General features: G+C 40.0%; 1 protein-coding gene across 1 annotated transcript; it reads right to left on the bottom strand.

Annotated features, from left to right (window-relative positions):
• Window positions 1–5074: 5074 nt before the first annotated feature.
• SLC40A1 (solute carrier family 40 member 1) lies at window positions 5075–21399 on the bottom strand. The gene is made up of 8 exons (XM_063399915.1): window positions 21128–21399; window positions 20870–20937; window positions 16478–16637; window positions 15557–15672; window positions 15117–15243; window positions 11921–12163; window positions 9419–10078; window positions 5075–8328 (listed from the first exon to the last, which is right to left on the bottom strand). The coding sequence occupies exons 1-8, from the start codon at window positions 21165–21167 to the stop codon at window positions 8009–8011; spliced, it is 1734 nt and encodes a 577-aa protein (XP_063255985.1). The 5' UTR covers window positions 21168–21399; the 3' UTR covers window positions 5075–8008.
• Between the last annotated feature and the right edge of the window lie 3187 nt (window positions 21400–24586).

The raw sequence follows: 24586 nt of genomic DNA, 5'->3' as shown, positions 1-24586 counted from the left end.
TAAGAATTCATAATTTGTGGAGGGAGGACATACCTAAGCAATCACCTTAAGAAAAGGAAAATCTGTCTTCTTTTCTAATCAGGTTGCCTTTGGTGTGAAACCAAAGACTAGGCCTCCTCAAGTCTGATTCTGCTATTCACAGAGTCTGTTCCTCCTTGTGTCCACACAGTCACAAAAAATTAAAGAAAATAGAGGAAACAAACAGTGGGAGAACAGTTTCTTTTCCCTCTTTTGGCTAAGATGAGCCTTATGACACAGATTTGGGAGAAGGAATTAAAGGTGACGAGATGTATTTTGTATTCTTTTGTAGCTACTGTGAATTTTGCATGGAGGCTGGCAGCATCAGGCACTAATCAGAGCAAGAAAGAGAAGAAAACGAAAAAGCCAAAGCATGACTCTACTTCTTTGACAACTGAAACTCCCTGACAAGGCTATCCTTGGATAGTAAAGGCATTAAAAATATAGTTATAGCTCCTTGATGTGTGCAAGACAAAAATGGCTTTATAATAAGATATAAGTGAAACATAGTCTTAAAATGAAGTAAATAAAGGCTTCCCAACACATACAAAGTTTCTCGGTATTCCAGAGGGGGAAGAAACTTTTCAAAAGACATTCAGGAGGCATTCTTGTGCAAAACACTTCTCTCTGGAGAAGCATTTAATTTTTTGGTTTTTTTACATTCCTTTGATGGGCATATATTAGTAGTGCTATTTTGTATCTTTCTCTCCAAGAGCTGTTTGTATTCCGAGTGCCCCACTGTGTGCAGGGGTTGTAGGAGAGTTTCATACCATCCATTCAGTCCACAGGTACCTTGAGATTATGCTACTGAAATCTGCAGGGGGTTTGTGCAAAGCAGCTGTGTCTGTGCTCAGACGGCCACTAAGGGAGCTCCACAGCCTGGATGGGCTGCTCGGTGTCCCTTTGGTCCCCAGCTGCATCGCAGTTTGCTCCCATCAGGCATGGCTACACAGTGCCAAGGTCAGTACAGGATGACAGGGAATAGTACATGGCAGTCAAGTAAATAAAGCCAAAGCTGTCCTAAAGAATGGAATCTTTATCTTGTTTGGTTATCTTTAGAAGATAAATGGACTGCAGCACACTTCATACAGTAAACAGTAACTTTGACTGGCCTTACTCCAGTAGCAGCTGAACAAATATTGCTAACATGGACATCTCCTCCTCCCTCTTTCCCAGCTGGACAGGCCACATATTTGTATAACTCCCTGTCAGTTCTCATATGTGATGAGGTCAGCCAGGGGAAGGAAGCTCCCAGAAATTAAGGAATTCACACATGGCATTTACTTCTTCAGCAGCCTGAGAACCAAACTGTGCCTTTCTAGAAGCAGGCCCAGAAAATACAAGGTCCTAACTCTCCAAGTTAAGAGAGCTGCAGCTCTTACCTAAATCAGCAGGGTATCAACAGCTAAAGGAGCTCAAAGAAGGAGGCTGGATAGGAGATGTACACATAAAATGCAGGCAGGTTCTGCACAGGAATATTACATGAGCATGCTGAAAAACAGTGAAGATTTGCTGTATTAGTGCTTGTAGTAATTGTGAAGTTTTGACAGTACTAAAAAAAGTACCCTTGAATTCTTAAAAAAGCTTCCTGAACATTTTACTAATCCTGCAGAACTACTTTTAGTAACAAATCCAGAGATTGCTTATAAACTGAAGGTGAACAGTAAGAATAGTCCACTGCCCCAGCAGCAGTTCTAGAGGAAACACTGAACTGGAAGAACTGCAGAAATACCTTACATCCAATTGGAGAAAAACAGAGCTGGAAAAAATGGTACCAGCTCTTGAAGATTAAGGATTGGAAACTCCACAACTTGCAGTTTCAAGTATGCTGTAATCTGACTTGGCTAATGCTTGTCTTCTCAAGCAAGATTATGCACTATTCCCATGCCCTTTTACACAGGCAGGTATGGTTAGCACATCACCTCAGTCTCTAAATGTCCTGAAAACTTTCACTCATTTCACAGAATTACAGAATGGGTAAGGTTGGAAGGGACCCCTGCAAGTCATTTAGTCCAACCTCCCTGCTCAAGCAGGGTTTCCTAGAGCACTTCACTCAGCACCTCCTCGAGCTCTGACTGCAGCTGTTACACTGTTCTGGCTTCTCTCTGGTTATCATTGCTGTTCAAGACAGCTACAATGGAAAAATTAGATGCAAGTCTCCATTTTTTTCAATTTCAAAGAGAACAGTATCTTGTATGATTCAATTAATGAAGCATACATGCTACAGATCCCAATTCCATTTATTTTTTCACATTTACTTATGTTTTCTCTTTGTCATGTTACAACCTCACAATTACTTTCTACAACCATGGATAAGCATTCCCTACCCAGTATTTGAGGAGTCAGTTGACTGTGCCTAAATGTAGGGCCTTGTGTTGAATTTCATCTCTTTTTTTCTGGATTACTACATCATTTTGTTACAGTGTGTTGTTGACAACAGACATATTGACATTTCAGACATGACATATTTTTACCCACTTTTTTCCAAGGACACAGAACTTAATCACACCACTCTCTGCCACCTCCTTCACTTCCTGACAAACAGCTTCTGAACCACTTGGTTAATTGCATCTGAATATGATGAAAGAAAGGTCTCAAAGTTTGACTCCAGCAGGTGGGCAGAGAAGCCTGGGCGTGTTTCTGCTTGCCAAGGTCTTTGGCAGGGCACAGGGCTGCCAGGTGCTGTTTGTCCTGTCGGCTGGTCCGTCCCTCCTCCCGCGGAGCACAGTGGCACTGCCGAGGAGCACAGCAGGGCCCCGCTGTGCTCTGCCCGGACCCCGGGGAGGGGCAGCGCTGCGGGACCACCTCGTGGAAGAGACAGGGTGACACAAGCCAGGGCTAGGATGCACAGCTACTGCAGCTGCAGCGGGCCAAGGACTCGCACAGGGAGAGAAAGCCACACTTCGCTGGTTGTTCAAGGCAGAACTCACCTTCAGACTCCAGTACGGTGGCACTGGGATGAGGATATCCTGTTTTATTGTCTCCCTCCTGACTGACGTGAACAATGACTTACCATGAAAAAGTTGGGGTGTTTTCTGAGCCACTCTTTAACACGTATTTTGCTGTTCTGGGTGGGGTTTTCTGATCTTAATGAGTTATGCTTAGATATCTACTGTACCTTCTCTTTCCCTTATGTGCCAAAGGAAGGACTCAGATTTTCTAAATGTAACTTCCCTTGCATTTTACAAAGGATTAAGAACTCAACTCTGCATGTGTGAAAACAGATTGCTCCATCACCCTATATCAAGAGTAAAAAGCACAGTTGCATGCTTCCCTTGTGACCACAAGGGAAATAAAGTTTAACTAGAAAGAAATATTGACCCACACAAGGACAAGCTGAAGTATTTGAAAAAGCATTAGTGAGCAGCATGCACTTTGTCCATACTCCCTGCAAGCCTTTAAGCAAGTATCCTTGTGCAGTTTTTTCTGCCCTCAGAGGGGCAAAATAATGTCTTTTTAAAAGCAGAAGCTAAAGGCATAGTCTTATTTCAGGAATAAAATACTTTTTATTACACCATGCAGTTAAAGCACTCACAAGCAGGAAAGAGAACTTGTAACTAGAGAGGGCAAGACAAAAACAGGACTATTACTCTAACACAACTAACTTCTCTAGTGCTAAGTACTTGAGAAAGACATGAATGTAGAGTAGGGCACAGAATACTCCTGGAGAACCTGAAGGCAGGCCAGCCTCGAGGCAGATAGAAAGGCATTACCACCTCCAGAGGTAGATTCAGAAAAGCTACACCCACTAGCTGCACTCTTCCCTAGCAGAAGCAGTCTTTACTCTGATTCCTAGGACATCCACCATGTACTTTACAGAAGCAAATACAGAAGTGACTGTATGCAGTATTTTAAAATTACTAGATATAAGCCTACTTACTCCTTCGGAATTTTTGAGTTAGATTTCTCACCAAAGAAACAAAACAGTTTCAAGTGAAGGGCTATTTTTCCTTTAAGAAGATTCATCTTTCCTGCTCCATTACAAGTGCTCACTTCATGAAAATGCTTTTGAAAACAAAAGCAGTTAAATATTTCAGAGGAGAACAACACAACACAGAATATACAATATACCTTGCCCTCCACAGGCAGGGCTGATATCTCAACTACCTGGTAAGCCACGTAGTGCAAGCAAACAAACAGTGGTATCTCCAATCATTTTACCTTTGGTTGCTGAGCAGTGAATTCCTCAGGGGCTTAAAAAACTCAGAACTTTGCAAAATGTTTACAGATGAGTTTAAAAATACCCCAAACAGTGAAACCATCAAATAGTAAAAGTAAAGAAGTATTCTTTATCTATTAAGCACGCAATACCATTCACAAATCCTTTTCTCTGTCTTTTTATATTTACAGGGATGGATATGTGTACCTACGTTTTCAAGTCAGTATTCCAACATTTGTCATAATTTGTAAGTGGCAGTGAAGAAGGCAAACATCAACAAATGGGGACAAACCATAAAGGTCTGTTTCTAGGAAAATCCTAGTTCAAAGAAGAATCAGTTCAGAGAGCTACCTCCATGTGAACCAATGCAACATCCTTCTAAAGATGAATCCTTTGTGCAAACATATCCAAAATACACAAAGCCAGAAGCAGTCCAACGTGAAACATTGTGGGTTTAGATTTGAAAAGTACTTGACTACTAAAACTTGACCACTCCTATCCCTAGAGTTCTCACCTACAGGTTGCTGCTACAGAAGGCCATCATCTCAAGTTCAGTCTGGTAAGATACATGGGAAGGTAAAATCATTTGCTTTCTGTTGCTCAGCAAATCAAGACACAGAACTGTTCTATTGCCAATGCAAGACCCAGGCTGAGGTTGCAAGACCTTCATCTATTGTCTCTTAACTTACCACTGTGGATGGTAAATGAACAGCAAGTCACCAAAGAATTAAAAAGTCATTAAAAATCTTGACTACATTTGTCATTTGCTTCCTCCTCAATGCTGTTTGTTTGTGCTTCATGGCAGTTCCAAGCCATCGCACAAAAAAGCTTTCTGCACAGGATCTGTGCTAAGTGTAGCATACCCAGATACCCACAAACTGAAAAATACAGGACAAGTAAGTTTTTATGCAAATTTATTAATTAGCTTTAACAACAGTAATACATAAATCAATACTATGTCCAGCATAAGGTTGTATAATAAAATATTCTGGTAAGATTGATTTCTAGTGCGTACATTTTTAAGGGCAGTTTTCATCCAATTTGGACATTTTTAAAAAAATAAATAAATACAAGGCAAAAAATACTTAATGAAAGTCCTGCTAAGTAAGACTTCAGGCTCCACACTGTTTCAAATCACTACTGAGTACAGGTGTCTGCACACATCTTGGACTTGCACACAAATGGGCTGTGCTCAAGCAGCGTACATTTTTTGACATCCAACACAGAACAATACACACAAGTTTTTCAATTTAAACCTCCTTATTCCTCTTCATACTAGCATTCACTTTTCTATTTTAGGATTGTCTTGCCTTCCAGCTGTGATGTGCACATTTGAATCAACTACATCATGTTTATCAAATACAAAGCTCCAGTCCTCTCCTAATAGTACTGCACTATCTAGTGGAACTATTTATGAAACAAATTGCTACTCAAATTAAACAAGACTAAGTTGTTCTTGGAGAAAGAAAAAAAAAAAAGCCTTTGGAAACAGGCAGGAACATGGCATGCTCCTAGCTCTATTTGTCATGTTTTTGGAGCTCTCTAGACTTCAGGAATACATCCTCTCTGGGATGTCTGGTGCTCAGTGCTACAGCATTCAATTTTAGGCACCCTGGGTTCTGTGCACTGCAGACAGCGCAATAAAAAGCTGCATTTTCAGCTTTGTTTCCCTGATGGCCAGCGAGTCCAAGATGTACAGTGGCATTCAGATGTTTTTCAAAGTGCAGTATAGAGACATTCACTGACATTTGGACTTCCTTTATTTATATTTAACAATATTAAAATCTGGTCCCAATTTAAATTAGATACACATGAGAAAATATATTTGGCAAATCAGAGCTATTTTATTTACTAATGTACTTATCATAATACCACATAAGGCTATCCTTTGGACATATTTACTCTACAAATCTAGATAAGCTTGTTTTATTTGTCTTCTGACAAATTCTGCTGATGGCAAATTCCCTTTTCCTTAAGTTACACTCAGGATTGAGTCACAAATTTTAAACCTACTCTAAATTACGTATTTTTCTTTATTATATCAAAACACAACCCAAATGCTTGGTCAAAGTATAAACACTTACAAACCTAGTGAAAACATCCCTGAGAAGCTTTCAGCAACATTGAGTAATTATTAGGTTTGGTCCATTAGAGAAGAAAAATTGTTACATCCAGTTATTGAGAACTATGGGCTCCAAGTCCATTGGTTGTACATTGGATTCTCATTCACTCCATTTCAGGTCTCTTACAAAACATCGTATCTGAGACAAAAGCCACTAGAAGTTCTTTAGATAATGTAATTGTTACAAAATTTATGATGACTGGCCTAGATTCAGCCCTGGTTGTAACGCCTTTAATTTCAATGGAGTTCACACATGTTCCAGGGTTGAGTCTGGCAACATATATGACTATGAAGGACAGTACCTAAAATAAAAAAAAACCCTTAAAAATTACAGAGGATACTTTTCACAAGTTGCTGACATTATGTTTTCACATATTACTTATTTGGCAAACAAACATTTTACCAATATTTAAATTTAGAAGTCAGACTGCCGAGCCGTAAGAAAACTCAGAACACCATCAGGTTCAACTCTACTGAGAAAGCAAAGTGCGTAGTTTCCACAAAAGTGCACATAGGGTTAATGACTATGGAAGCACTGTGTTAGTACACATGCAGGGTAAAAAACCAGCCAAACAAACAAAAAGGCAAGAACTGATTGAACAGAGGGAATACATCATTTTCATTGCTCTGAAGTTGCTTTAGAGAGCCTCTCAGTCCATCATATCATTGGTTCAGCAGAATTTAAGAACAAAGTCAGAATTGACATAGACACCAGATAAATGCAAGTAATCCACCTTTTGTATGAAATATCAACTATTTTCACATGCAGTTGTTTTCAGAAACCCTATTTAAGCCTGAAATATTGGAAAATTAACTAAAGCTGCTTGTACTCTGAGGCAAAAATTAAGTCAGCACTAGAATTTATCTTTCTGTACCAGTACTTCTGACCTTAGCACTTTCTGCTACATCAAACCCGAGCAAACCTGCCATTTGCAATTTAAAAGCCATGCTTTGTAATATTACATCAATAGCTTCTGCTAAATGAGGCTGTTTTACTCTATGAAGTGCAACAAAAGTGTAATACAATATCTTGTACCTAACAGTTGTCTAATTCGTAAGGAAACATGCAAAAAACCTGCAAAGGTGTTTCCATAAAGTTAAACCAAAACATCAAATACTATAAAGGTTTCTGGGGAAAAAAAGTTTACTGGAAGAATCCAAGAAGGATCATAGAATAGTGTAAGTTAGAAGGGACCAACAAGGATCATCAAAGTCCAATGCTTAGAGAGGATGTTTATACCAGTTTAAGAATATAGGTGAGCAAAACTGGGAATATTGGAGAAAAACTCCAAACAACCAAATACTGTATATATTCTGAAGTAACTAAAAGGAAGGACAAGACCTCATTTTACTCAATGAACACAAGAATTATTCAGAATTCGTGGTAAATTGAGTATGCATAACCACTTAACCACAGTATCACTGTGGGGGTCAGCAGTGGAACAGTATTTCTGTGATCAAACACCTGCCTTGAGACTTGTGGGGAATCTTTGATACTGAAGCTGTCAAGATCCAACCAGGCTGTCCTCTGCCAAACATGAAACATTTACAGGGTCACTGTAAAATGAATTTTCTCTCTTGGGACAGCTTTCTCAAACAGCTAAGTTATACATTCAACTCTAGAGAAACACCTCAAACAGGGTTATAAAAGAAGTATATGTGCTTAACCATGATATTTGTGAAGCAAAGTTAGTAAGAAGTGGATCCTTTCAGACAGTAGATGTATTACCAGGTGGTGAACTGTCAGGGTTTGCTTTGGGATCAGGAGTGTGACAAACAAAAAGTTGTTTTCCCAAGCTTTTTTGGGCAAATCTGAAGTACATTATGTGGCCCATTCCAACAAAAGATACAGAAATAAGCACCAATAAGCCAAAAGCTTCAGGGTTTGGGGCCAAGATGACCATGATGAAGTGCAGCAAGTCAAGAAGGTAATTCATGGAGTTTTGGACACCATTTATGATGCCTCTTTCAGATTCTATGACGTTTTCTTGTAGTAACTGTGTGACAGTCAAATCAAAGGACCAAAGGCCTATGGAGAGAAAAAACAGTTATCCTCCTGCTGGGCTTCTCATGGCAAACTCATCACAGGCACAATTCAATTCATCCTTCCAAGCACTCACTTCTGCCAAAAATGCACAGGAGAAGATATCCTCTTTTTGACTAGAACTGATTTCGCATTCACAGTCAAGAGCAATTTACCTTCCTTTTACAAAAATTTCCTGAAATAATACATGAACTCGACATATTAAGTTGCCTGTCACAATCTGTTTCCTCATGGCTATCGAGCCAATGTTTAACTCATCCTTTCCTTGTTTAAATAGCTGCCTTACAGCTATTTACAGTGTACCCATACTAAGTGCAATCACTTAAAGCGCAGACCTTAAAAAAAAAAAATCAAACATCTTTTAAACTGTGCAGAAAACACAATTTCAAATGGTTGACATTAGCTTCCATACTGGTTTAATCTCTTCATGAATCAGCTTTAGAAGCTTATCTTGCAAACAAACTTAATACATGTGAATCAAGTATTCTATTCCTCCAGAACTCAGCAAAAACTGCAGAAAATGAAGATAATGATTCTACAGATGACCATTACTGTTCATTACATTTACATATTTGACTGCTTGTTCTGTTGAGAGATACTAATACTACGCTAACCAGCAATGCCTCAAAAAATTAAGCTGTCATCCAAATCAAAGCTTCCCTTCTAAACACCAAGACAATTTTAATACGTGGATTAATTTAAACTGTGACATTTGAAGGTTTTCACAGCAGATGTGTTTAGTGCCGTTTCCTAGTAACTAGTGGTTTCATTTGGTTGTGAACAAAGATCATTTAGAGATAAGCTTTCCAAAAAATATGTTACAATCATCTCCAAATGTGGTAACTTCTTTTAGTGACACGCAATATACATAGAATTTGTACTGCAGTCTTTGGGCCAGTGATACTATTGCAGGATTATTTCATTTTTATGTGATGTATAATTAACTAGCCCCAGAAACAAGATGTAACATTATTGCCTCTAATTCTAAAATGAAGTGTATTTAGTTGACAAGCACTGTAATTTTAGAATTAAATGCAGATAATAAACCAAATTGTAATAGAGACATAATACTTACCAACTCTAGCAGCAATGACTCCTGCAAACAGGAGACTAACAGAGATTAAAGGCACGGGCTCAGGACTCATCTCTGGGTCACGGTTAGCAGGAGCAATAGACCCATTTAACAAGTTGGGCATTCCAGTTGCAAAAATCATTTCAGATTCTGGAGATGCTATAGTAGGCAATGGCTCATTTTCAAACAGCCTGGCACTGATGTCAGCAAATGGGGAAACAGTCAAATCCATCGGACTTCCAGGCATAAATACAGAGATGACACATAAGATCAGACAAGCAAACTGAGCAACTCCAGAAATAAGGCCTGTGCGAATGAGGCCGCATTTGCGCCGGAGCCAAGTGAAAGCCACTGTTCCCATGATCCCAGTGACTGCTGAGGCACCCATGAGGAGGCTTAGCACAGAGCCACTCAGCCCCTGAGTGTATGCATAGCCTGTAGTGATACAATCGAATCCCAGAACAGTCATATAGAGAAACGCCAGGCCCATGCCTGCAAGGAACACCGGCTGGTTGTAGTACGCAACCCATCCGTCCCGGAACGTTATGAAAGGTTCGGCAATCCGGGCAGCGCAGCCAGCTTCCTTCTCCTGCTGGGGCTCAAAGCCACTCACATCTTTCTCAACAATTAGCTGCACTCCTTCAGCCGGTTTCATGTCACTCTCTGTAAACAGAAATGGAGTTGTCAGATACACTCCTGCCTGCAAAGCACAGTGTAAAGCAACAGACAATTGTTTGCAGTAAGCTCACTACTGCAGAAGTGCATCAGTCAAACTCCACTACCAAACTTTCTCTTAACTACCTAAATTAAAATCATTTAAAATGTTCTTAATCCTGTCTGGGGAGTAAGATCAAGTAAAGTTTATCCCTATCAATTTAATTAATTAAACTGTGCTAGGAGAAGGCTCTGCCTGCTCCTAGACTTGAGACTGAATTCTCCAGCTCCACTGAGAAATTATTTGCTGAATGAATGCCATGTCAGCTGGCATTTTAACACAACTTTGTATGCTTAAAAGCAGAGACTGAAGAAACAAGGGAATACTTAAACATCTGTCAGTATCTCATGTCATGGCAGAAGAACCAAGGCTGAAGCCTGTTCAGAGCCAAGAGCTTTCAAAGCTCGACTTTAAAAAAAAACCAAACCATAAACCTACGCATTTCTACAATTCCATTCTCATGGTAATAAAGGAAAAAGGCACTTCCACTGATCACAAACAACAGCCCAAAAACTCACATCAGTATTTACATTAGTAAAGAGAAATTCTACAAATATCTGGATGCCTGAGCAGTGTTTTTACGTTATTTAGTTCAAAATTAACTCCACATACAGCAAGTAAGATGCATGAAGTACTTCAGCAACTTTTAAAAACACAAGTCTTCTAATGAAATCAGAATACTGCAACAGCAAAGATTAAGAAGCATTTCCTACATATTGATATTTGCTAAATGTCTCATTTTCCAGAAGTATTTAAGAACCAGTTCCAAAGCTATGGAGCCTTCTACACTCTTGTTCTCTAATACTCGACTGCCATCAGCCTGGTCCAACAGCTTACTGGACCAGCTGTTACCACCAGGGATCTGATGGCTGGGAAGATAGATTTCTTCAGTACTTTTAATAGCAGCTTTCTAAATCACATTATACTGAGACAAGGTTGTTAGTTATCATTTAAACAAAACCCAGGAATTCTTCATATTTCGAAAAAAACCTAAAAAACCCAACAACAAAACTCAAACAAAACCCACAACCTATTATTGCTGGGAGGTTGACATGAGCCTTCCTGTAGTATTCATATACTGCTACCCTAAAAATGAGGAAACATTTAAGTTTAGTATTTTAGTGTCTGACATTTCTACTACTTCACAATAAAAGGTCTGCTCCTGAATTTAAATTTCTGATACCATGTAAAGTAACATTAATATCAATTTTAGTGTTACTTATAGTAATAGCCATTGTCATCTACACTGTAAATCCCACTTGTACTGCTCAGCCAAGGAAAGAGAGCTGAAGGCCAAAAGAGTTTATTTTTTTCCTCCACCATTTCCTGGAGCATGTAAAAATCAGTCATACCGGAATAGAAATATGCCCATCTATTCCACAATCTTCTGAAAGCTTGCTAGTACTATGTGTGAGCAGAGATGAGTTAGCAAGGAATAGTCTTAGGCTGTAAGAGCCAAGGGCCTGGTCCAGCTTATCAGTTATATCATAGATGGACAGGAGTTTTCCTTATGATCAGCCTGAAGTTACAGGGCAGACTTACTCTAAGGGGTTAATGAAAAGGAGAGAATTCATTCTTTAGCTGCATTTTATGGAATTCCTCAAAAAGCTGCACAAAGTATTGTTGCTTAGATTGGAGTCTCTGTATCCCAAACCTGAAATCTCCAAGCAAGGAGTAGAAAGCTATTTAGCCTCAAAGCAGTGCCTGTGGAAGACAAAAGTCAACACTTGGCTTGACCGATGCCATGAATACACAGTGAATTTGAATAGTTACTTCTGTGTTTTCAATACCTTTCTTTACATTCAGCTGTTTCAGTTCCGATGCTTCAACTTTTGCCGATTTGCGAGCCAGAGTAGGGGTTTTCTGATAAACCTTCCAGAGCAGCAGATACTCCACACACATCGACATCAGGTTCCAGCCAGAAATGAATCCACAGCCAATCATCGGGGAGCCAAATGTCATTATCTGACCAACAGCCATTGGGGCCAAGATATTGGTCAGCTGATCAATTCTTCTAATTGTAGCATTCATATCTGTCAGAAATTATTTGATGATATGAAATGACTGGTAAACATTTATAGTAAAATATTCACTAATATAATTGTGAATTGCAGATGTATAAAGGTAAAGCTACAAATCCTGCTCCAACTATAACTGGTTCCAGGAGTAACCAGAGGCACCTTCAGACTGTTTCAATGTTTAAGTTCACTGCAATTAACCAAGGTGTTTGTAAGCCAGATCCCTGCCAGTTTTGCCTGCATGAGGTCTTCCAGGTTTGGCATGCTGGGTTTACAGTGGCAGCACAGTCCTGCTCATCATGAGATCACTGTTACACAGCACTGATACTGTGGACTCTGAGCTCTACCCCTGTAAAACTCATGCACAGCTCCAGGTATCTCATAAGGTGAATTGTTTCTTGGGAAGATAGTAATTTATCTCCCAACACTGGAAAACATTTCTTAGCCTCCTCCATTTACTTCTAATAACTGGTGGCCACAGAACCACTGTGATTGCAGTAGAACTTTGAAATGGCTTTTACATTTCCTGTTTCAGTCACATTGGTTGATGGCAGCTGTAGGCATCCTTAGATCTTACTGAGCAAAGTCCTCACTCCTTTCTGGTCCTTTGATGTTTACAGGCAAAACAAGCAACCCATTCTCAGCACAAATGCGTCTTTCATTTGCTGCTAGGGAATGCCTCACCCTCCTCAATCTTATCTACTTTACTGTCATGAAACCATCTGGGCTCCTGTCAGTTCCCAATTAACAGTGCCATTCTTCCACTCCTAAAAGTTCTCTGACAGTGGTTTCACACATGAAACCTCTTTCAGAGTCCTACTGTAAAATTAGAGCTTTTGAAGGGTAAGTGAAATTCTGTTATCAGTATGAAGCTGCTTTATTGAATCTGTAGAGTTACTCCTTGCCATTCAAAGAAACATTTGGGTTACTCTATGTCATCGTCAATTCAACGTTAACCTAGTTAACCCTCAGTCAAATAGTTAAGTTAGATACTCGTGTAAAATTTGGCTTTAAAAATTCCATCCAACTAACCTTTGTTTTTTGAGTTTTTTGAAGAAGGCTAATAATTCCACTCAGACAAGGTACAAAGAGTGAACAGGAAAACTCATCAAGGGCAACAAAGGTAACTTTTTATTTCTCTATTCCACTGCCTTGCATGACTAACATTTCTCTTTGAGTAAAGGTAACAATGCAGAGATGGACAACAGTATTTGCTCCAAAGTCAGCGTTAGCTTTTTTTTTTTTTAGGTTAAGGAATTTCAACAGTCTCCAGGTTACATCATGGTTGAACAGAAAACCAACCTGTGCAGCCTGGAAGGGATGTTTCAGATAAATCTGCTGAACTAAGGTGCTTAATGCAGTCATTGTTTTCATTCTCAATCAAGTCATAAGAGAACTTACAGTAACTTCTTGCCTGATTTCTCAGCACAAAATGTAAGTAGTCACACAATTGTGCCTGAGCTCATGCAGCAGTAAAGAGGCACGACTGACTCCCAGGCAGCAGTTCTGTGCAGGTGTGGTCTGTACTTTATCTCATGTGTGCTATGTGGGACAGGGATGGGGGAGATGATTTGCTGAATAAGATCTGACACAAGAAAAAAGTTTTAATAGTTCTCATTAACCTAAGACTTTTACAGATAGCTGCTATTTTTCTACCTGTGATTCACATGTGTGAAGAAAGTTCACCTGTATTGCTGCTCTACAAAAGGCATGACCTAGAAAGGCAAGGTCAAAATAAAAGACTAGAGAGTATAATTTGTAGACTGGGAAATGAAAGTATGACACTTTTAATGCAGCTAAGAATTAGCCTTTCCTGGATGAAATGGGAAAATAATATTCCTTCACTGGAGACAAAAATCAAGTAAAAATCTGGAATACAGGATTGAAATTTCCAAAACGACTCTGAACTTTATGGGCAATTTAGGCAGCTTTATACCAAATTAGAGTCCAGAAACTGAAATGCTGTCTAAGCCTGAATGTATCTAAACTGTGACACACTTAAACTTTAGTTCCAGAGTTACTGAGCTGTGAGGTCTGGGTAATGTTAAACTGCTCTGTGCTTTGTTGGCAGTTCAGTATCAGTTCCTCTATCTGAGAAGGCTTAAGTCCCCTTATGGGGTTGATTCAGAGCCCACATAGCCCCCTAAATTAATCAGAAAAAGTGCTGCTTCCCACACTGTGTTACAAACAGAGCAGCAGCACAGCCAAAGACTGCTGTACACCCCTTGGTGTAATTTGTCTTGTGCATCCCTGGTGAGAGTCCAATTTGTCACATCCAAGAAGTGCCATGACTACCAAGCTGCAACAGGCTATGAATGGGAATGAATTCTCTCTTCCAGCAGTATCAATGTCACTGTGCAAGTGCAGGGCACAGGAGCAGAAGCGAACAAAAGTGTTTTCTAGGCAAAAGATGATTTCCCAGATGTCAAAGGAAAGCAGGGCTTCTGATTCCAACTGAAGGGAAGTATTCACAGCTCTGAGTTAGACATCTAATACTAGAGAAATGCAAGGTTTCAAATGTGCCTGCATGCACAGTATTACCTACTGGCAATTTCCTAATATACTGACTTAACTCTTCTGGACTTCATTCTCATGCATCTTTCTTTGATCCCTATGAGAGGAGCCCAGTTACGCAAGAGTTCTGTTTCATTCCAGGGAACTAAAAATAAAGTATTGCAACACTTGGCTTGTTCAGCAAGACTACTTTTCCAAACAGAGCTGCAGCAGGACTAAGAGCAGGGCAAAACAAGTAACTGAATTGTAATCACAACAGTAATTTGTGATCTCAGTAGCCGTAGTCCAGAGCAAGGAGGGGCAAAACAAAGGCTGCCCTTTTACCTGGTGTTTTCTCATAATACCTGGAACTCAAAGATGCACAGATCTCTGTAAAACTCTACTCTTAAAACAAAAATTAAATCAAACTTGGAAAGTAAGACATGCAAGGTATTATAAAGGCAATATATTTCACCTGCCAGTTTGCTTCTGTCTTCCCCTGCAACCACAACAATCCAGTCCCTCTGAATTGTGATCGCTGTGGCAGTGCTGGCCAAATTAGCAATATTTGCTATTGTGATAACCAGGATATAGCACAATGTCTAGAGATAGAGAGATGAGGGGAAAGAGTTATAATGTGAGAAAAATGATAGAGATCTCCACTTTCTACACAAGCAGAAAAGACTTTTATATTTGATTCCATACATTTGAGCATTATTCTTCACACAAAACAAGATCAAGCCTACAATTCCTGGCAGAAAAAAATCATCTCTGTTAACTAAAAAGTTTCATTCACCAGTTATAGCTCCTAGAAATGTCTATACAGATTACTGAAAAAGAAAAATGCATCTATCTCCCATGCTTCCCAAAATTTCTTCATAAATTAAATTCTTATTAACAAGTTGAAGCACTCACAAGAATCCATCCATGGTATAATGTCAAGAGCTGTGTCTTAAACAAGAAGATAATCATCAGGATAACACCACACAGGATGACAGATGAATTCTGCACAATCAGGGATGTCTGGGCCACTGTTTTAAACCAAACAGAGAGCAACAGTTATGAACATAGGAATCAGCTAACCATAGCCTTAAGGCGGACATAATTAAGGAGCACACACAGATTTATTAAATAACCTTATTTTCTTACTCTCCCCCAAAATATAACTGGCAAAAGTATACTTCATAGTAGATTCTGAATCTTCCATCGTCTTAGAGAAAGAGACTAATGTCACTTTGTAGCTCTTGATTTACACTCAATCTGAGTCCCTGTTTAAATGCTGACAAGTGTGTTTCAAGTAGTAAAAACCTAGCTCAAGCCTCTAAAACTCATCTTCAAACTGCCATGGAAGGGATACTATTTTGAAATTTTTTGGAAAGTAAAAATTCATTTGAAGAACTTGATCCCATTTTATTTATAAAACAGACTAGAGCATATATACAATATGCATAATGCAAATGCAGTGGGTTTACACTTAAGTGAAAGATGTTTGTAGCCAGACAAAGACAAAAAATAATACAAGTATAGGTTAGTGTTTTAATGTAAAAAGAATTGGGTCTGTAGTCCTTAAAGGTACCTAATTTTTTACCTCTTTTGTCTCCATACATCTCTACACATCACATGGGTTTAGCCCAAGTAATAGACATATCATGACCTAAAACTGTTTTCCTCCTGTTTTTGGGAACATCTTTGTATAACCATCACCACTCCGAAACCACTCTGCCCTTCTCAGAAGAGATGAGCAAGCTCCATTCTCATATTTGACTTGAGGAATTAACTCTTTTTAACACGAATTTGATCCATCCTTAAGTAAATAACCTGCTCTAGGCATCTAACCTTTGAGCCTGGAGTTCTTGTCCACCCAGTCTCCAATCAGGGCTCCCAGGAGAAGAACTGATCCCGCCACAACCAAGCCATAGACCGCAGTCAGGAGTAAGCTGTTTCCATAGAGTTCAACCAGGAACACAGACACGGCAAAATGCCACATGCGATCTCCCTTTAAGAGTAACAGAACACACACAACATTACTGGCTGCTCTTTTAGAAGCACATGGGTTCACTGTTGTACTAAAGCTCTGTCAAAAGTCTGTACTAAAAGAGAGGTTTGTTACACATACAGAGGCGGTGCAAGGTTTTTTTGTGGTTTTTGGTTTCTTAGGAGGTTTTTTGATTGCTACATCCCATCACCATTGATTTAATCCCAGTATCATTAAGATTATCTATCCTAATCAAGGGGATCACTACAACTTGTAGTGCCACAAATCCAAAAATCCCAGATATTTTCTATTAGTATATTACTGGACAAAGTCTGTCACCAGCCACATCCCACAAAACTCAAAAAGCTTACACAAATTCTCCGGCACAGATCAAATATTAACAACAGATTTACCAATCACTATTTAAATAACTTTCCAAAGCAGCAGTTTGCTCTTAGATGATGAAAGCTTAAGCGCTGCTTTATAACACAAGAGTGAGTCAAGTGGAAACAAGTCATCATCCAGCTCAGGATAGATATGGGTAAATGTTAACTGAAGTTCCTAAAATCAATGGACTTCAGCTGTCTGTCACATTCAGCACTGGCATATTACTCAGAGGAGGTAGAATAGCAGAGCTCATTTAACCTGTTGTACACTCACTGCTAGTTCAGCCTATTTAGCCTATTGTTAATTTAACCTAGTGCTTAGAATAAAACACATTCATCTTGTGATACCACTTGCTACAGGTACAAAAAGGAAGCCCAAGTTGTTAAACACGTCCAAGTGAAGTCATTTTCATTCTATTCAAAACATTTTTAGGTTTGCTAAAAAGTACATAGAAGCTTTTTGCTGTCATATCTCACTTTACTTTTAAACATATTGCAGACAGACAATACATGACAGAAAATGCTTTATGTAATCAATAACAAAGCAGATGAATAGAAATCATTCATACCATTCTGGGGCACACAGGTTGTTTAATAAGGGTACCTAACGTTAGGCTTCTACAAACCAAACATGAAACTGTTTTCTTCTGCAGCCTTATCTAAAATAAACAATTGCTATGTGGTACAGCAAAGAGTACAAGTTTCTAAGGACCTCAAATATTCAGGAGGGCTGGGGGAGGTGTAACATAAAAGTACCTTCAAAAATCAAAGCCAGCCACATCTAACTTACCATGTAACACAGCAATCAAGAGATACACAAAAAGCATTCTATTTGGAAGGTCCGAGTAATTGCAAAGTGTGATTAGTCTTCAGTCTAGTATAGACACAAAAAGCACTTGCCTTTTGAGTTCACTGAAGGAGATTTCTGTAAACATTGTAACATGTAAACCTTGATACTTGTTTCCTTAAACACACGCTGAAAAAAATTATATTCCAATCATGGAAAGAAAAATTTCATCCATTCAAATAAAAACCCCAGGATATTCTGTATGTTTTTTTTAACTAAATCCAATGACAAATGCTACTGTATGCATGATTATCTGCTTTGTCTCCTCTCATATTATTAACCATTTTTCACTCAAGAGATACCTAAAGCCTTCTGTAAATACATTCCACTTACATTCCACACGGTTCATTAGTAGAAATATATAGAAAATATCCCAGCAAGGAATCCACAGGCATATAATTTCCCAATTCCAGCTTTCACTTAAAGTTAATACGACCTGAGGTGGTACTTTCACTTAAAATACATGCAGGTGATTTAACTCATAACTGTTTATTAAGCTAGAAAAATGTATCAAAAAGATTTTCATATCAAGTTTGGGTTTTTTCTTTACACACAGATGTTTCAGTTACTGGATTCTGACAAAAATGAAATAGCCATTAAAAAAAAATCTAAGCATGTGCAAGTTAGTACTAGTCATTACTGTCAGAGTGAAAAACTGAATCTCACTTCAAACTCATGGAAAGGTTCCTTTGACTCCAGAGGCATCATGACTTAGCTGTACACTTCATCTAAGAGCCTGTGAACACTGTTCGACTACACCCAACACATTTACCCAGAGTATTTTGATCAGGTCAACCCACAGAGATCATTTTTGGGGAAAATATAGCTGTTACAACCTGAAAGTATGATTTTTCTTTAAAGAATTAAAAACCATAAAGAATAGGCAAAGATAAAGGAGAAGAAAAATATTAGTAAATTGCAAAGCATTGTAGCAGGTATGTCATTTCAAGTCAAGATCTATTGAAATTTGAACAGCAAATATTGTCTTCAGAAACAGACAGATTCTTGATTACATATACTTAGTCCCAACTTCAAATGTCTCAAAATGTGGCTGTTTCAAAACTTTTAAATAGCTCCAACTGTTCAGCATCACTCTCCTTTTAAAGACAGTTCCTCCTCACCTGTAATTATGATTATGCTTATAATCACCTTATACTGAATGTATACAATCCCACATCAGAACTGAAGCCAACAAGTTAAGGAATAGCCAGGCTACTACCTACTGACAGCTTCCTGAGGCCTGAGGTGCACAGATAAGGCTGGGAAGTTGCAATCAGCTGATCTCCTGGAAAACATAAGGCCTGACACCAACAAGGTGAACCCAGCTCCATGCTGTTCCTGCTTTACTGCTGAGGGATAGACAGCCACAGCATAAGGTCTGAGACTCCAGTCCAGCATTGTCCAGCCTACTGAGATCCCTGAGGATTCAGCATACATTCAACTACTTTACTGAGCAAGGGCTCAACAGAGCCTCGAATTTGTTCAAGTCTGAACATTTCTGGAGATGTGATATGTTTAATCATTTACAACTGCTCTTGGCATTTGGGATGGCATAGTAACACAGAAACCTAATTAGCTCTCTCAGTTACAGCAAAACCCCATTTGTCTCATGTTTTGTATTGTGGACAGAGCCATTCTAAAATAAAGATGATCTACTACTTGGTGTTCTGAAGATTCAGGTATTTGTTTACTGTGCCTGGTAGCAAAAACCTTTACACTTCAGGAACACCAAAGCTTAGGAGATACAAGAGGTGGAAGTCCTACAGTTCTATCAAAATAAGCTGTTGCAGAATAACTTCTGTCGTTAGAGCAGGTTTGGTTGGGGGTTTTTTGAGCCAAGATTTTCAGCACAAAACCCATCATGACATGACCAGGAAAATCCCATCAATACTGCTAAACAGACATCTTGTAGTCTAGCATTTGTTACTGTGTGCAAGATTGTTTCCTGTCTCTGCTTTGTCACCTTTACTCAGGGACTCGGAGCAAGGCCACCTCAGAGTTGCGAAGCACTGGTCAGAGGGGAAATAAGCAGCACTGGCCAAATTGCCAGTGAGGCACTTTGTGGGCAGGACTGACAAAGACTGCTGCAGGCAACAGCCCTGACCGCTGAAGGAGCTGTTTGGCTCACTGCTTTTTAATATTAACAACTACCAAAATGTTGCATGTGTTTACACAAACATGTGATACCACTCAAAGACCTCTTTTGCTAAGAGAAACAGCAGTACCACCTTTCAGGTTAACAAAGCAAGAAGCTCCAGAGTTCGGCATGCACTACTCTAACCACAGATCAGCCATTTGTTCAACACATATATCAAACCAGTCCAAATGCAGGACCAAAACTGAAAACAAGGAGAGCAGGGGAGAACTTCCAATTTATTTTTAAACCAAGCCATTATATGGAGACTTAAGATTGTATTAAAATACACACATATTCTTAATTTTATTCTGTGGAACAGAACCAGACTGTCTATTTTTAGTGCATATCTTAAGGCAGCTTTTTTTTTTTTTTTTTTAGTATTCTGCAAGTGAGTAAAAGCTAGTATAGTAAGTTATATTAGCACAGAAGGAAAGCATTTCAAGAGGCAAATGATTTTACAGAGGACAACTCCTGATGCTTTCAACAAATTAGCTAGTGAGCAGCAGTAATTGACTCCATTGTAAACACTGAGCATTTCCCATTAATGAGTATATGAGTCCTTTACATATAAAGCTGCAATGGGCTGTCTCTCACTCTGATCCTCTATAAGGAGTCTTACTAGCTCCATAGTTATTTAAAAACATTAAAAGGTACAGAATCAGTCTCTCCAAAAATTGAGTACTGCACTACTCTGCACTAAAACTAAACCGACTGCAACATATCTCGTAAAGATTATGAAGACTTTTAACAGCAAGGTGTTGTAACAAGACCTCTATGGTGGTGTGCTAATTTGTGAAGGTTTTTGCAAAGTACCAATAAAGCTCAGGTAAATCATAGCCAGATTAATAAAATCCTACTTCTACGAGGCCAGTATTTTACTTACCCAAGTGGACAGTGCATGTCCAAGATAAAGAAGAAACTTTGCAGACGTAAAATAGGCAATCACAGATCCTAAATGAGAAATAAGAAACAGATGCTAAAGCAGATGCGGGCACATCCACCGCATTTCGGTACAGCGGGCACACTTGGCTGCCGTGGACGCCGTTGTGAGAGCGGAGCCCCCCACCCGCGGGAGCCCCGCCCGGTCACCGCGCCCGCTCCGCGCCCGGAGCCGCTCCGCAGGCGGCCCGTCCGCACTGACCGCCGCGCCGCCGGCCCTCCGCCTCCGCTGCCCGCGCCATGCCGGCCCGCTGCGCCGCTGCCGAGAGAAGGGGGGACGCGCGGCTTCGCTCCGTGTTGCCTTCCCCGACTTAGCTAGCACTGTAGCTGAAGTCGGAAAGCCTTGGCCTTATGCGCCGCGGGCGGCGGGGACTCTCCGCCGCGGAGGGGCCGAGCGCCGCTCCACGCCCGGCTCAGCGCTCAGGGCTGCCGAAAGCGCTGGGTTGGGAGGCGGCGCGCACCGCCTTTAGTACGCGGCGGCGGCACCGCCCCCGCCCGGCCCGGCCCGGCCCGGCCCGGGGGCGGCCCCGGCCCCGCCACCGCCGCTGCCCGGAGGAGCAGGAGGGGCGCCCCTGATGCCGCAGCCTCGGCCACGGGCACCGCGGGTGAGACCCCGCAACCCCGAGCCCGGCTTTCCATGCCGTGGGTCCCTTAGTCTGCCTCGGGATCGGCTCTCCACTGTTGCCTTTTTGTTTACTGGCATTGTAAAAAACGTGACGTCCTGGAGTATGCAGATTCAAGAAGCTGGGGTTGTAAGAGAAGCGCCAAGTACCACAAGCCTGTGGTCAAAACACTGCCAAGGACAGCGCTCTCAATTCTAAGCTTCCAAGAAAAAACAAAACAAAACAAAACAACCTAAACAGGGTACCAAAGTTTAAGCTATTTAATTGAAACAGCATTTCTATTCTACTGAAGATGATGTAGAATTGACCCAGTTGCTTCTGGCTCTGGCTCTATGCTTCAAATGAAGCATCCCAGTTCCTACCATAAATTTTTTTTTTTGCACATTATGTGACCTACTTTTGATATAGACTACCACAAAAAACGGCATGTTTATAGAACTTAAAAACCAGTCAAAATGTACAATAAGCTAGATCTTTTTCAGGATACTATGAAAATATTTAAAATTTTTCTGTCCTTGTGCAATTGAAAACATAGTGATTGTTCTTGGCTGCCAGAGCTGAGGTTCTCTTTTGTTTGTGTAATATTGTGGAGTTCCCTCCTCTGTGTGTAATATTGCTTTTGGTTTGGGTTGTGGGGGTTTTTGTTTGATTTTTTTGTTGTTGGTTGGTTGGTTGGTTGGTTGGTTGGTTGGTGTCCTCTCCCTCAAGTATATAGGCCACCCCAGAAGCAAATGCCTGACATAACAGACCAATAACCTGTCCTGGTGTTGCCACTCCTGTGATCTTGTTCAAAGTATTCTTGCATTAATTAGATGACTTTCTACGCATGAATCATGGATTATACTTTGCATAATGGGAACTATACCTTGGGAAAAATACTTCAGAAATAAAATTTCATATAAACATAGGAAGCCTACAATTGCTATTTTAATGAGATTGGTTATCTTAGATGAGTTAAGTGTTTCTTCTTATGCATATTCCCTAAAAAATTGCAGAAAATCTTTTCTCAGTTGGCATCAAAAGCAGAGTAAATTTTCTTGATGTTTTTTCTTATAAAACCTTACTGCTTAAACTGTGCTCTTCTTTACTAACAGCTAAAAGGTAATTATTTTTCCTAAACCTTAACAATTTTAATATTATTAGCCCATGTTTAATAAAAACCCTACAGCGTATCAAACCTGACATTTAGTGGGTTTAAGTCTCTTAACTGTCAGTTCTTGCACTTCTGCAGACAAGGGCAGTGTGTTCCACAGGTAGACACCGAGATGAGCTCAGGTGTAGCCCCTGGCTGCTCTTGGATCTCAGCAGGAAGGCAGCACAAGGAGGAGCTCTGTGTGCCAGCTCTGCCGTGCTCCATTGCAGATTAGCATACTGGACTCACGTCTTTTCCAGCCCTGGCCCTGGTGGCACCTGTGGCCGCTGTTATGGTTTGGTTACTGGATTGATGGGGTCTGATCTGGTGTGGCAGGTACAGAATGCACACACACACAAATGTGTGATACAGCAGCAGTCCACCCAGTAACACCAGGAATTCTTGTCAGCACATTAGTGCTGGTTAGACCATTTTTTGTTACTAGAGAACGATGTGGATGAATTAGAGTTTAAATAATCATTTCTGATTGAGTGTTCACTGAAGTTTATGCAAATGCATTGGATTAGCTGAAATATCATCTCTGCTATTTTTTCTACTAGTTATGAATAGGGTTTGGGTGATATTTAAGCTATGACAAGAGGCAAAGAAAACATACATGGAAAAGGTCTTTTGAAATTTGAAAAGCAATGGTTGCTATATCTCTCTGGGATTTCTGGCATGGAAGAATGTGTGCTGTGTCCAGGATGATCCAGAGTGAACCCAGTGTGAGTCTGGAGTGCTGCAGTCTGGGATGTCAGGGGAGGCTACATCGTGTGCACACAGTGAGCTCGGCCTGTCCTCAGTGCACAGTGTGTGATGCACACGAGTGCACAGTGCAGATAAACCATGCAGTTTGTCCACTGCAGCTCACACACGTCCCAGCCACACCAGAGTCACAGCACACAATGGCACAGGGTACTTGCAGCCAGCAGGCACCAGCCAGAATTTCTTACATCCGAAGGCATATATGTTATATCCTTTTCTAATGATTTCCCTTCCGAATGTCCAGAGGCCTTAGACATATAGCTAAAAGGCCACAGCTGATTTGTGAGGCATTTCCAAAAGCAGGGGAGTTGGCGGGTAGGGCCATCCATAAAAAATCCATATTTTTTCTCCTAAACTTGCCACTACTTTGCTGATGATCTTCCCAACATGCTTATTAAAGTAAGTCTGTGCTCGAGTTTTTTTCCCTTACACTACTGATGTCCAGCATAATACAGTAGCTGGAGCACTTTGATTTTTACATCTAAGATGGTACAAAAAAAAAGCCTCAAATATTTTTATAAATACTCCATGACATCCAAATTTTATTATATTGCTTTGTGAAGCCCATGTAAATATATTTTTAAAGATGAAGGTCTTTTTTCAGGTTGACTGGCTCACCAGAGTCTTTTCACAACATTTACAGATTTCCGATGTATTTAGGGAGGTGTTTAATAGCTGGAAGTTGTACGAGAGGAGTTACCAGTTTTACTTGGTACACCCCCAGTCAGCAGTCTTGCAGCAACAATTTGCACAATGGCACAGCACACCAGCCCTGGATTTGAGTCCAGGCCTGACTAATGGTCGCTGGCAGAATGAATGTGGAGACAGAAAAGTGGGATTTGAATTAACAGAACATATATTTATGTTATAGTTTTCCTAGCTAAAGGTTTTTCAGTGGATAAATTCCATATGCTTTCTTAAAAACAGATTACTAATATATTTTCTCTAGTTATTATTGAATGAAGAAATATAAATACTAAATTAGTTTTTATATTTTTAGAGTTTCTGATTAAAATATAAAAATAATTTCATTCAAAAGACATTTTTTCGAAGTCTTTCTAATAAGACAGCTGTCTAGAACAATAAAATCTTATATTTAATTTTTCTGGCACTGAGGGCAACAATTAAACTATAAGATGTA

The sequence above is a fragment of the Prinia subflava genome, chromosome 6, assembly GCF_021018805.1.
Source record: "Prinia subflava isolate CZ2003 ecotype Zambia chromosome 6, Cam_Psub_1.2, whole genome shotgun sequence".
NCBI lineage: Eukaryota > Metazoa > Chordata > Aves > Passeriformes > Cisticolidae > Prinia > Prinia subflava.
This window is presented reverse-complemented; position numbering and strand designations above follow the sequence as displayed.

Coding starts and splice junctions, on each gene's coding strand:
- SLC40A1 (XM_063399915.1), bottom strand. CDS start 21,167: ATGGCGCGGGCAGCGGAGGCGGAGGGCCGGCGGCGCGGCG. Junction 20,938..21,127: donor GGAGGGCCGGCGGCGCGGCG/GTCAGTGCGGAC, acceptor TTTCTCATTTAG/GATCTGTGATTGCCTATTTT. Junction 8,329..9,418: donor AGTCATTGCTGCTAGAGTTG/GTAAGTATTATG, acceptor TTCTCTCCATAG/GCCTTTGGTCCTTTGATTTG.